This window comes from Chinchilla lanigera, unplaced genomic scaffold, assembly GCF_000276665.1.
Source record: "Chinchilla lanigera isolate Chin_1 unplaced genomic scaffold, ChiLan1.0 scaffold00108, whole genome shotgun sequence".
Taxonomy (NCBI): domain Eukaryota; kingdom Metazoa; phylum Chordata; class Mammalia; order Rodentia; family Chinchillidae; genus Chinchilla; species Chinchilla lanigera.
Window position 1 is genome coordinate 1,847,036 of NW_004955509.1, and position 15,173 is coordinate 1,862,208.

At 33.9% G+C, this 15,173-nt stretch overlaps 1 protein-coding gene across 1 annotated transcript in view; it reads left to right on the forward strand.

Moving 5' to 3' along the window:
• Positions 1-15,173, forward strand: part of Cnksr2 (connector enhancer of kinase suppressor of Ras 2) — a 218,974-nt gene that overhangs the window by 88,233 nt on the left and 115,568 nt on the right. The window contains exons 6-7 of the mRNA XM_013506287.1: positions 6,317-6,436; positions 13,698-13,757. Of these exons, the coding sequence (XP_013361741.1) occupies positions 6,317-6,436; positions 13,698-13,757 (180 nt within the window). The remainder of the gene's footprint in view (positions 1-6,316; positions 6,437-13,697; positions 13,758-15,173) is intronic.

Below are 15,173 nucleotides of genomic sequence, written 5' to 3' on the forward strand. Positions count from 1 at the left end.
TTCCTATCACCTTGTTTTGAAATTCTGTATCATTTTTATTTCTAAATTGTTTTATGTCTTTGTTTTTGTTGTTTTGTTTTTATTCTTTTCTCTTTAAAAGAAAAAAAGGTTTGTGCTAATATTGTTTGGATAATCAAATGCTGATATCTAGTATTCTGAATGATTAAAGTAAAGATAATATGCAATGTGTTGAAAATTGTTACCCTCCTATTTTCGTGTTTTCAATTTTTCATTCTTTTTCTCTTTCAAATAATAAAATAAAAGAAATTGCGTAGGGATAAGGCTTGAATGGAGAAAAGGTACTTTCCTCCTGCTCACTAGAAAGCAGAGACAGAAGGGAAGAGCCCAGGAAAAAGACACACCCTTCCAGATCACAGTGACCTGCCTCTTTCAACCAGCCTCCCACCTCCTAACAGCAAGTCAACTTTAGTGCCCCCATAATCCAATCCCCTTCAAAACACAGATTTTGTGGACTATTTTAGATCCAAACCATAACATGTTAGAAGATTACACCAAATTGTAAGAGAATTTTTTTACACATGTAGTAAATGAAATAGATATCCAGGTAAGTGAGGCATTTAGATCTCCAAATAGACATGATCAGAAATGAACATCATAGTGAATATCACAGAAATTCAGCAAAAAGAGAGAATACTAAAAGATGTTAGAAAAAAGAATATCATGTAACTCATAAAGAAAGGCAACTCAATCAGAATAACAACAGATTTCTTAACACAAACTTTAAGGGCCAGGAGAATGTGATGTGAAGATTTTCAATCCCTAAAATGAGCCAAATGTCAATCCAGGTTACTATGTCCTGCAAAAGTGTTCTTCACAATTGGTGGGGAAATATTTTCCATGTCAAAGAGAATCGAAAGTAATTCATAATCTGTAAACCAGCATTTTAGAAAGTACTCAAGGAAATCCTAGACAAAGATGACAAGACCAACATCACCAAAGTGGCCAAAGAAAAGAATCAGCATAACTGAGAATAGTTATACAAAAGGAAAAATAAATAAAGGAATCAGCATGGTCAAAAATAATACACTGATAGGATTCAGGAAATCATCAGAATCATCAGAATTGAGCCACATTATTGAAAAAATTGACTTACCTGATCTCTACAGAGGGTCTTCTCCAACAACAGCAGAATACACTTTTTCTCAGTCATACCTTAGGTCATAAAGCATCCTTAATTAAATAGAAAATAATTTAATTAATCCTTATCAGGTCATAACAGAGTAGAGCTGGAAATCAATAGCAAATGAAACCATAGAAACTATCAAAAGGAAAGGGAGAGTGAGTAATGCACTCTTGATTAATCAGTGGATCACAGAAGAAATCAAGGAAGAATTTACAAAGTTCTTAGAATCAAATGACAATGACAACACAACATATCAAAACGTATGGGACACAATAAAAGCAGTTCTATGACTAAAGTTGGTTCTAAATGTGGACATTACAAAAATAGACCAATCCCAAATAAATAACCTAGTGGTGCAGTTTAAGGACCTCGATAAACAAGAACAATGCAGTCCAAAACTTACAAGGAAAAAACTTGTGAAGATCAGAGCAGAAATCATTGAAATTGAGACTAAAAATGGATCAGTGTATCAGAGTCCTTTGAAAGGATAAGATCAACCCTTAGCCAAACTTATCAAAAAAGGAAAGAAAAGACACACATCATTGCAATTGATATGAAGAAAGTATAATCACAACAGATAATGCTAATACCCAGAAAATTATAAAAAATTATTTCAAAACTTCTATTCCAATAATTTGGAGAATCTAGAAGAAATAGATTTGTAGACTTGAGCTCAGTGTGGTGGCGCACGCCTGTAATCCCAGCACTAAGGAGGCTGAGGTAGGAGGATCGTTGTGAGTCCAAGACCAGCCTGGGCTACAAAGTGAGCTCAAGGCCAGCCTGAATTGCATAGCGAGACCCTGTCTCAAAAAAAAGACAAAAAACAAGCAAAGAAATAAATCTATGGACTCATCTGACCTAGTGAATTCACTGCTGAATTTTACCACAGCTTTAGAGAACTAATACCATTACTCTTCAAACTACTGCATGAAATTGAAAGGAGGAAAGGAACATGACCTAACTCATTTTATGAAGCCATCATTGTCCTAATACCAGATCTCAATAAGGACTCCATGAAAAAGAGAAGAGAAGAAAATGGTGTTTCATTTTTCTTAATGAACATAGATACAGAATTTCTCAAAACAAGATACTTTCAAGAAGAAAGTATCTGATCATTAAAAATACCATATAGTATGACCAAACCAGCTTCATCTCAGAGCTGCAAGAGTGGTACAACATACATAAATCAATAAATGTAATACACCACATAAACAAAAGCAAAGGTAAAAACTGGATCATCATTTGAGATGATTCAGGAAAAGACTTAGACAAAGTCTACCATCCATTCATGATGTAAATAGTCCCTGATTAAAATAGGTAAAAAAATTTATTTCAGATGGATAAAACTCTTTTATGACAAATCTACTGCCAGTATCATACAAAATGGGGAAAAGCTAAAAGCATTTCCTCTGAAAACAGGAACAAGACAAGTGTGTCCACTCTTTCTGCTCCTGCTCAATATAGTACATGAAATTTTACAAAGAGCAATCAGCATGAGAAAGAAACAAAAGGAATATGAATAAGAAAGAAAGCAAACTCTCCTTATTTGCAGATGGCATGATATTTTACATAGAAACCCCCCCAAAAGAACACCAAAAAATTCCAAGAACTAATAAATTCAGCAAAAATGTCAAGATAGAAAATGAACAAACAAAAATCTGTAGCATTCCTGTCCATCAATAATACCATTGATAAATGAAGAAAGCAACCCCATTCACAGTAACCTTAAAAAAATTAAATACCTAGAAATTAACCTGGACAAGGAAACAAAGACCTCTGTAACAAAAAGTTACTCTAAAAAAGGAGATTGAAGAGGACATTCGAATGGCATCCCCTATTCCTGTATAGGCAGAATTGACATTGTCAAATTGGTCATATTACTAATAATGATACACAGATTTAATGCAATTTCAAACTAAGTACCAACAACACTTTTCATACAATTAGAAAAAATACTAAAATTTATAGAGAACTAGAAGAGGCCCAAAATAGCCAAAGCAATCCTGAGCAAAAAGAGCAAAAAGCAAGATGCATTACAGTCCTACATTTCAAGTTGTACAGCAAAACTCCAGTGATAAACAACATGCTACTAGCATAAAAAATAGATATGGAGAGCGCTATAAACCTTTAGCCTCTGAATTTTAGTAAATAGGCTAAAAACAAATGCTAGAGAAAAGCAAATGTTTAACAAATGGTTAAACATTTGGTTACCTATGTGCAAAAAAAATGAATGTAGACCCTTATCTCTTGCCCTGTACTAAAAACAAAATGAATCAAAGACCTAAATACAAATACAGACATACTGAATATGCTAAAAGTCAAAACAGATAAAACTGTTGAAGACATAGGTATAGGCAAGGACTTATTCTAAGCGGGAGCCTAAGTGCATAAGAAACAATAACAAGAATCAACAAATGACATATCATATTACAAAGCTTCTGCACACCAAAGAAACTATTATCAGGGTGTATAGGCAACCTGCAGAATGGGGAAAATTTTGCCAGCTATTCCTTGGACAGAGGACTAATATCTAGAATATGTAAAGAACTCAAAATATTTAGCCCCCCCAAAAGAAAAGACCCAATCAAAAAATGGGCAATTTAAATGAATAGACACTTCTAAAAAGAAGTACAAATAGCCAATAAATACATGAAAAAATGTTCACCATGTTTGGCCACTGGAGAAATGCAGATCAAAACTCCATCTTACTCCGGTGAGAATGACTATCATCAGGGACTCAGAAAATTGGCAAATGCTGACTAGGATGTGGGAGGAAAAGGTACCCTTCTTCTACATTGTTGGAAACACTGTAAAGTAATATCACCACTCTGGAAATCCATATTGAAACTCTTCAAAAGACTAAAATTAGAAATTCCATTTGACTCTCTTATACCTCTACTGTGTATCTTCTCAAAAGAGTTAAAGACATCATATTATAGTGTTAAGTGCATATTCATGCTTATAGCAGCACAATTCACATCAGAAAATGAATGATATGAATGATAAATTTTACAGATTTTTATTTGTAAGAAAATGCATCTTGAGAGTATTGTATAATGTTAAGTAAAATAAGTCAAATGCAGGTTGAATATCACATGGTTTCTCTTATATCATATACCCAGAATATAAGTAGAGCAAATCAAAGGAGAGATGGTAGGAAAGAGAGAGATAAAGTTTTTGGAGATGGATCAGAGATCTGGGGAAGGGGAAAGAGAAATATAAGTGGGAAAGGGGAATAAAAATGATAAAGATGTAATATGTTCTGATTCCCCCAAAGAAATGTAATTATTATGTATCACAAACATATACTAATAAAATGACATCACTAAATGGAGAAGGACCAAGAGACCAAAGAAAGTATGTGGAGGATGGTAATACAAGGAGGGAAGGGACAGGAATATAAATGAGGGTGAAAGTAGAGATAGGACGATCATATCCTACTGTTGAATTAACAGATGTATCTGTGTAAAGTGGCCATTGATGTGGGAATATTTAACAGTATACATAGAACACTTCAGAACAGAAAACTAATTTACACTTTTCTCACATATGTTCATATATACGAAGACCAATCCTAATAAGCTGTACCAAATTACTGATGGAAATGAAGAGGATAACTATACTGCTGTTTCGTTTAGGGTCAGCTTGGCACTACTGCTGTGTTTAGATCACCATATTCATGAGCCTCTGCTTTTCTCAGGCTGTGGCTGGTGGGGCATGCATGCATCTTCTTCCTGCAGGTCTCATCCCCAGACCCATAAGTCATGCTCTTGGAGCTATCCCTGCAGTTAACTCTCACCTGTCTTGTCTCTAGCTCCCAGCTGTGTTGCTGCTAGTTCAGACTCTCTCTAGCCTGAAATTCCAGTGATATCTAGGGTCAGGAAGGGCACAGGTGCAGGTCCCCTCTAGCAACCTTAGAAGGTGGGGGTTCCACCTGCCACAGTCCTCTCTCTAGGCTGCAGCTCATGCTGTGCCTGGTGCTAGGGGACACTAGCTGGAGGCAGGGTAATTCATTCTGTCTTACTCGCTCAACCCCAGCGCTTACCACTTGTAGCTCTGTTGGCCCCAACTGAGTCTCCTAACTCCAGTTCCTGTCCCGCTCAGCACTGTGCCTTCTCTCTCTTTCAGCCCAAGCACTTAGTGTTTCTAGCTCTACTCATCAGAGCTTACTGATTCACTGTCCATCTCTGAATTCCTCTGTGCCCAGGCTGTCCTTCCTGTCTCTTTCTGTCCCCAGCATTTGGCCTTTCTGGCTCCACTGCTGGACCCTCTGGGTCTCTCTTTCAGAATCACTCTCCTTGCAGAACCCAATTCCTGCCTGGGAGGATTTTTGGATGAATATTTCAGACTCTAAGCCCCACATTCCCATGGGAAAACTGTATGGCCAGGATGCTACAGAGGGCAGTGGTGTCTATGATAACTAACTAGCTTCTTCCTTGGAGAGTTTCGTACTTTTCACAGAGTAGTGCACTCTCCAAACTTGAGCTGCAAGGACCACCAGAGTGGAACATCAACTCATTTCTTATTCAAACTAGTCTTATCTCCAGATCCTACCAGTTGGCTATCACTTTCATATTGTATTCCAGTGGTTGGTCTTCCTATCACACTGTTCACTGACGTGGGTGAATATGCCTCAGAGATGTATCGGTGGTATTGTCTCTAGTACATTATAATATACCTCTCCAATGTTTTTACAAAAACTTTTACAAATATGAAATAAAAGACATCAAGATTTCTGACACTATATAGTTCAATTTGAATTGATGATTGTTATCAAGATGTTCTCAGATTATAAAGATTGTTAGGAAACAGTTATTTAAGTGTGATGAATCAAAGAACAGAAATAATAAACATACTTTTCTTGAATATTATGTATAGGTCTTACACATAATTGGAATTTATTTGTAATTTACAGTATAAACGTGTCATGCTTATCAGATGCATTCTATTTCACCTGAATACCTTTTCATACAGATTTTACAAAATAAAGTGCCGGTTAACTTTCTTCTATTCTTTCTTTTATTTTTTTCTCATTAAAAAAGTTACAGTGAAAGGCAGTCTATATGCTACTGTTCTTTGATTTTTTTCCTCATTAAAAACATATCAAAACATGATTCATGCATTAATTTATAATGTGTGTACCATAACGATTTTTTCTGTTTTTTCTTTCAGTGTAAAACTCTTTCTGGAGTCTGTGACCACATCATATCCTTGTCATCAGATCCTCTGGTTTCACAGTCTGCTCACCTGGAAGTTATTCAGCTGGCAAATATCAAACCAAGTGAAGGGCTGGTAAGAGATACAAGTTTTATCAAAGTCCCCGTCTATCAGCAAACAGCTAGTATGTGGAGAGCAGCCTCCAAATGTGGGAATATATGAATTTCAGCACTGGACATTTTCTTTTTCCTGGAGAATTTAAAGTAGTAGGCACTTGTAAGGATAAATAGTTTCACATTAACTGGGCATGGTGGTGCATACGTGTAATCCCAGTAGTGTAGGACCTGAGACAGGAACATTGCCAGTTTAAACCCAGTTTGGACAACTTAGCAAGAACTGTCTAGAAAAATAAATAAAAGAAGACTGGTGATAAAGCTCAATGGGAAGGCCTTATGTTCAATTCCATGCAGTATAAAAAATTATGAAGATGGGGGCTGGGGATTTAGCTCAGCGGCACAGCACCTGCCCGGCAAGCGCAAGGTCGTGAGTTCGATTCCTGGTACCAGAAAAAAAAAAATTATGAAGATTAAAAATGGAGAATTAAAATTGGGGATTTCTTAATTGCCTTATTTACTTTGTTGTTGAGCATCAGTTGCACTTTTTCACACCCTCCCTTCAATTAAAATGGCTTAGGCATAAAGAAAATTAAAGTTAAGCATTTTATAAAAAGGATGCTACCTGCCTAAGTAGACAAGCTTGTTTTATTTTAATTTATTCTAGCTTTAATAGATCTTCTCTCATAATAGATAACTAAAGGAAAATTATGTTCTTTAGAATTCACATTTAGTTTTGAGGGTAAGAAAATGGATATTGATACTACTTTGCTAACACCTGTAAGATACATTTATGCACTATCTGTCTATTCTATGGAGTAACTATTCTCCTAATATTTGGCTGTTATTTTGAAGAATCCATAATTCCTAGTGTTTTTGTAGCTATTATGAGTGTTTTATCTGAAAGAAAAAAATCAGCATATTTACATGATCACATGGTTACATGACATAACTGATAATATGTCATATGTTGTGTCTCACTTATTTCTAATAAAGAGCCTATTTCTTTTTTATTTTAAAGATGGAAGAAAACATATTAACAGACACACAGACATTTGCAAAATAACACAAAAACAATATAAGCAATATAGAATTTCAGACAAGATGATAGGAAATTAACAATGGTGCTTGTATTACATATTGATATCTTCAAATTGGTTACTCAGACAAACAAATATGGGCATGAAAGATTGCTCAAACAATTAAACTTAAACTGTTCCTTTCCATAAAGTAATAGAAATCAGTAGTACAACTATCTTAGCTATCCTGTGAATACATATATACATATTTTCCCTTCTTTTCTCTTTTCCTTCATCCCAGCTGCTCTTCCCACCAAGCAATTTCCTTTTCCTTCACAGTATCCATTGCACCCCTCAGATTTCATTCACTCCCTCGGGTTCTTACACTAGTGAGACAATATGGTGTTTAAACATGCAGGTCAGATTTATTTCACTTATCATATGGTCTCTAGTTGTGACCATTTACCTATAAAAGCCCCAAGTTTATCTTGCTTTATAGCTGAGTAATATTCCATTATATAAAAGTATTATAACTTTTTTAGCTGTTTCTTAGTGGATGGGCATTTGCATTGCTTCCACCAATCAGCTATTACAAATTGTACTGCTCGCCTCAGAAAGAACGGCTATCATCAAGAAATCAACCAATAACAAATGCTGCAGAGGCTGTGGGGAAAAAAGGAACCCTTCTCCACTGTTGGTGAAGTGTAGACTGCTGAAACCACTGTGGAAATCAGTCTGGAGATTCCTCAGTAAACCAGGATTAGAGGTCCCATTCAACCCAGCTATTTCCCTGCTGGGTATTTTTCCAGAAGAATTGAAAACATCATATCACAGCGATATATATGTACCCATGTTTGTAACAGCACAATTTGTAATAGCTAAATCATGGAAGCAAACCAAATGCCCATCAACTGAGGAATGGATAAAAACTTATTCCTAATATATATAAACTTATGATCCAATCTGTATGATTTAAATCTTAATCATAGTAGTCCCCATTTATCTACTGTTTCATTTTCTATGGTTTCAGTTATATATGGTTATGAAAAATTCCAGAAATATACAATTCATCAGCTGTAAATTGCACAGCATTCTAAGCATTGTAGTAAAATCTCATACTATCCACCTAGAATGTGAATCATCCCTTTGTCCAGTTTATCCAGACTGTATATGCTATGGGCTAAGTGTTGTTGCTCAAATAAACCACATTTTACTTAATAATAGCCCCAAGTTCCAAGAGTATTAGGGCTGCTATTCAAATATACCAAATAGAAGGCACAAAATGTTTCCTTTAAGTGAAAAGTTGAAAATACAAGGTATTTTAGAGAGAAAGATCACATCCGCATAACCTTCATTATAGTATATTGTTATAAATGTTCTATTTTATTATTTTTACGTCTTTTACAATGCCTCATTTATAGATTAAGCTTTATCAGAGATATGTTTGTATAGGAAAAAACAGCATATATAGGGTTTAATACCATCCACAGTTTCGGGCATCCTCCTAGAGGTCTTGGAATGTATCCCCCAGGGTAAGGGAGGATCACAATATTTTGGTTACCTTTACAGAGTCTACTTTTGTAACCCTTTCAATCTATAACATTAACAATTTTCCCTTTTACATGGCATTTATGTAGTTATCAAGGAAAGGAAGCTCTCTAAACAAGATTTGTAGAGTGGAAAACTATGAATTAAAGTCACATTATATTAGCCTTGAATATAAAGACATCTAAATATCAAGACATCTAAATATAAATCACTTATATAAAAAATAGAACAGTGAGAGCAATCTTGGGTAGGTGGAGGAAAAAATTTAACTTCCTTGGACATGATCTTGTCAAAAATAGTATAAGGGGTCAAGAGTAGATCATCTTTAAAGGTTCTTCTAACTCTGGATCTCTGGTTTTGATGATAAAATTTTGAAGAAAAATACCCCATTGTTTCCTCTCATTTACACTGACATCATGGTAAAAATAACCATGTGGGATGAGTCAGTATAATGCAGTATAATGCGAGCTAATAGGATTTGTGACATCTTGTTTATTTTAAACAAAGGTATAGCTCCGGAGAGTTGTTGTTTTATTTAAAAGAGGTAGATCTGTGTCTGGTGTTTGGAAAGTTAGGAATTTAAAATAGTAAAAACCAGATTCAGTTAAGTAGTCCAGGAAGGAAGTGAAAGAGAAAAGAAAAGAAGCAAGTGCTTACTATTCACCAGATCTTTTCCTCACAATCTGACAGCAAAGTACTGTTTTTCTCAGTTTACAAATGGGAAAACAGAATCATTTATCTTTACCAATTAATCTACTGTATATTAAATAAATAATAGACAACAGCAACAGAGTTCAACAAGGAAAATCTCAAGTCCATCTGAGCAAAGTTTTTCCCATTATTCCACATTCCAATTTGGAATTACCTAAAGGGAGAGATATTGAAGAGTTTAAGAGTGTGATTTTAAAATTCCAACTTCTTAAAGAAATTCATTTTTATGGGCCAATGGGCAGCACCTTGCTGGTTTGATATTTTAGAGGGAAGAAAAGAAAATCACAAAATATTGAGTTAGTTCAAAGTTAAGTATAAAACTATTATCTTGTGATTCTTATCAAAGGGAGAAAGATGAGATTTTACGTGACTTATTCAAAACATTTTAAAATTCAGTCATCTTTAAGTATTTTAGAAGTAGATTTGAGGTTTTGGTAATGTAAACATTCCAGTCACATGTCCTTAGCAATAGTACATGTCTAAATAGTAAATAAAGACAAAAATGTGGAAGAATGCTAAACTTCAATGAAGTTTAATTAGCTTAGAAAAATCTGCAGATCTTCTGCCACCTTTAAAACAGAACCTCTCTCATAGGCAAAAGATAACTGCTTTGTTTTTCAAATGATAAACTGAGTAGATTGATCATCAGCTTTCTATGAAAGCAATCAGATCTAGAATTTCTTATGTTTGAGAGACTTCAAGGATTATAGATTATGGTGAGAAATGTGCTTAGTTATGATTAAACCATACGTAATTTGCTTTGAAATAATGAGCAAATAAACTAAAGGAAGGAAAAGAGATCTATTGGAACATATCAAAACTGAATCAGAGCCACGTTATGAACTGAATAGCGGGGAAGGGGCTAGGGAACATCCTTCAGGAAGCCTCTTGGCTTCAGGGAGTTCTTTTTTTCCTTTAGCTTCTTGGACTATCTCCAGACATGCCATATTCTTCTGACTTCACTGTGAGGTTGCATTGGCTCCTACTAGTTAACTGACATTTGGAGACAGAATGAAGCAAATGTCATGTTGGCAAGCTGAGCAGGGGAGAGGGAGCTGTTAAAGTCATTTCTAGAATTAATTAATTGGTTTTTAAAAAAGAAGAAGAAAGAAAAAATGAGTGAAATTTATGATGAAATGGAAGGGAATTATTTACTTCAGTTCTCGGGGGGGAAAAAGACATTTGAGTTACTATCCTCCTGCTGCTTGGTACTTTCTCAGAAGAGTCAGGTGTCTTTCTGTGGAATCTTCCTCATTCATGATTAGTTTGAGACTCATCCAAGGAACTTGTTTCTTCTCTTTATTTTGGTGCCTGACTTTTTGGGCATCTTCGTCATCAGTACTGCCAGAAGGAGATAAAAATGATGAAGAAATCAGTCAGGATTATTAAAAGCAGTTGCAAAAAATGGCTTACTGAGGTTAAAAATATAACATGAAACAATATGTACATTCTTGTGGCATTTTAGGATGTGCTTTGTTCCTACCCTGTTGTTCATGCCTATGAAAGGTTTTTAGACTTGAACTCCATGTGCATAGCTAGATCCATCTTTCATCATTTTAACTATTTTTTATCGACTTGAAGAAACGACCTTTCATACAGATTATGTAACATTCTTACGATCTTGTCAATGTTATGATCCTTTAACTAGTGGATACTTGCTTTATATTGGGATTATCACGTTCCAAAATTCCTGGCATGTGCAGTATTTATACTCAAATATTATTTCCTGGATCATAAATATATTATTCCATGAGTTTTCATTATCCCAGCAACTGTAGTATCTTTTCTAAGAATTTTTCTTAGAATACTAGACTGTCTCTCCTACCTAATAATTTCTGGAATCATTTAAAATTCCTGTCATATACCTTTAATTTATAATCTAGCCTCGCATTGTTGAAAGGTATGTGGAGAAACATATAATCAACTTCTACTTACAGTTTTCAGAAGATATGGGTGATTGAAACAAATTTGTAAAATATTGACATTCATCTCAATTATTCTTTTTAACTGCCTTTCACAACCTCATCCATATTTGATAAAGTTCTCTTAGTCTTTTAGAGTAAATGGTAATGACTAAGGGTGTAACACAGTGGGAGAGCACCACCAGGCTAGCATGTATATGAGGCTCCAATTTTGATCCCTGGTGCTGAAAAAATAAAAGAATAGATGTTAAACAGTGAGTGTTTGACTTTAATATCTATAATTGTCAAGTATTGTGTTCTAATGAAAAAAGGGAATTAACTCTCTTAGCTTTTAATAAATCCACAAATCAAAAGCCTAAGGGTTGACAGTCTGGACTCAGGAATGAGACTGTCAGACTTAAAAGTTGGCCTCATCATCTTGAACAGACTCTCTAGCTTTCCTGTGCTTTAGTTGCTTCATCTCTAAAACAGAGGTAATGATATTTCACCACATAGCTATTGTAAAATAAGTGAAAGACTGTTTTACGCAATAATCGCTGGCACGTGTGGGGAGTAGATATTGACAATGATGGATACTGATTATTTTGTATATCCAAACAATTTATATTGTTTCTTTCGCTGCCTTTTCTTTTTTCTCTCATAATCCATCTATGTAAAAAGTAACAAAATATAGTGTCTACATTTTTTAAGTGTATTTTAAGGTAGTTTAGTAATTTACTTTAGTTTTGTTAATTGCTGGGAGAAAGATGCTAGCCAGGATCTTGTCCCCTTCTTAGCTTTATAATAATGTCCACTGTATATTTTATAATAGTATTACTATATATACCTTCTAATAGATAGAGGAATAAATATTAAATTCAAAATTCAAAGGTATCTTGTATACTGTCACAAGCATAAAGGAACGAATAAGATTTTAGATATATGACATTACTAAATGACTTTTTAGAATTAATACCTACTCAATTATTTTTCAGTAGTTCCATACCATGGACTTTATTACTTTTTTAAAAATATCTTCCATTCAATGAAAACACATGGCATGTGCAGGTATCTAAATATATAATTAACATAAAAGTTGTGTCCTTTACATAAATGTTAAAAGTATGATTTTTCTGTGAAGGTATTATTGGTTGTTGTTAAAGCCCTTGTATTTCAGATTTGAGGCTACTGTAAATGAGTGCTTTTTATATATGAAATCAGTATTTTGAAATGCAAAGTAATATTGTAGTTAAAATTTAGATAATTTTCCCTCAAAGTGGAATTTAAAGTAATAGAGTTTTCTTAAAAGGGAAAAAGTCATTTATTTTATCATCTGTTTTTCTGATTTACTTAAATTATTTAACATTTGAAATATAAATCTTTCAATGTGATTTTTTCCCTTTACAGTCTCATCACTATCCATAATATGAATAATATTATTCATCTCATCACTATCCATAATATGAAGTTTTTAATTTAGTCTGAAAGCTTACCAAATTTCAGGATATCTAGATAATTTTTAAACTTTTATAAAGTTTTTTGTAGAATGCCTTCATTTAAATGGGAAATGGACTCTTGCTCTTAGGAGAGTATATTGCCACATACACATATCACTTGTTGATGTAAAGATGACTTGATGTAATTATTAAAACATTGTCAATAAGAAGTAAATGAAGAAATATAGTGTAGTGCAAAATAGCAGGAAAAGAAATTTCATATAAGTAAGATTTTATTGCTCCTCTGGCTCCAGTTTCTCTATAGAAAGTTACTTTTTGTTATGTAATTATATCAAGTATAGTAGGCTAATAATATACCAATATTTAAATTTTCTGTGGTAAATTTTCTTTTCCCACAGAATATAGTATAGATTTTGATGGAAGTGAGATGAATTCTTTCTTCATAGTATTGAATTACAAATGCTGACTTTCAGAAATCTCATAGGCAATTCACTTACCAAGTAGTCACTTGACTGAGTTGAATGAACTTTGGAAACCAGAACATTCATATAGTGAGAACATTGTTAAATTATATATTTTTAAAATGAGGTTATAATATATTTTAAAATATTTTTCTTTAAGTTTTTCTAATGATGTCTTTTTCTTAGGGTATGTATATTAAATCGACCTATGATGGCCTCCATGTAATTACTGGAACCACAGAAAATGTAAGTATTTCAACATTTCAAATCTTGGTGTGTATATAATCTCACGTGATTGAGTTTAATTCTAAGGAGAAGAACAGATGGGAGTTATGATGAAAACATGTGCTGAGTTAGTACGTACTGGCTTCTTGAGACTTTCAGTTTCTTGATTTCGTGTGGAATAGCTACTAAAAGTAAATCAGATGTTTTCTGTTTTCAGCCAGAAAGTTATCTTTGTTGTTTTCTGGTTCTTGACAAGTTATTATGACATTAAAAGAGTATGCTTTCATCTGTCAAATAGTTTAGTTATTTTAAGAAGCTTAACTAATGTGAGAAAAAAGTCAGATAAGTCAGGCTAAGTACTTTAATTCAGTGGAAAGATGACATGGAATAACTGAGTTATTTTCACAGTGAAGTCACGGAACCAGCATCATCAGCCACCCTTGAGAGGTTGCTAAAAATACAAATTCTTAGGCCCCACCGCAGACCTACTGATCAGAAATTCTGGGGACCAATCTTTGTTAATAAGAGATTGCATTTTAACAGGTGGTTCTGAAGCATGATAATGTTTGAGAACCACTATGAACAGTGGGTCAGAACTTCCCAGGCCTAGATCCTACAACCAGTTCTGCATCTTACTGGCATTGTAATATGTGAAAGTCAGTTAACCTCTCTCATTGCTTTCGTTCCTCAATTATAAATTGAAAATAAATTATCTGCTCTATATACTTCACTAAGTTGTTGTGAAAATTAAATAAGCTAATAAATGTGAAAGACTGCGCTATAGAGGACCATAGCTATGCTGTTGAGAGAGAAATATGAAGTAATCATGTTGAGCATTAACATGATTGGTATAATTGAATGGAATAACATAACAAATCATTTCTGCATTTAGTTATTCCGTATTTCCATTCTACTTTCATATAAGCAGGTTCTGAGCTTTGAATTTATTATTTTTTTCTTTTAGAGATTCTGACAAATGGCATGTTTATGCTGCGTTCCTTTAAAGAAGACTGAGGTGGAATTAGTTTAATCTCAAGTTATTATTGATCTCAACATTTCACCAGCATTTTCTTCTTAAAAATCAATATTTTGTTTATCTAACTCATATATTTACTTTAACCTTGTACTGGTTTTCTCCCTCTGCTTCACCTCATTTCTTGTAGCGGGTGAAACACATACATGGTAGATGAAATGCTATAGCAGTTTTAGATTTATTATTAAATATGAGGTCAAAAATATCAGTTAAATGCATATTGTGAACTATTTGACAATTTTAAATTTAGTAAGATGCCACAAACTATATTCTTGCCACTGATCATTCTCATTGATTTGTGTATTCATCTGATCACTCATTTATTCATGTTTGTTTAACAAACCTCTGCTTCATGTCTGCTGTGTTCCAGGCATGATACTAGGTATTCGAAGGATTTTTGAAAT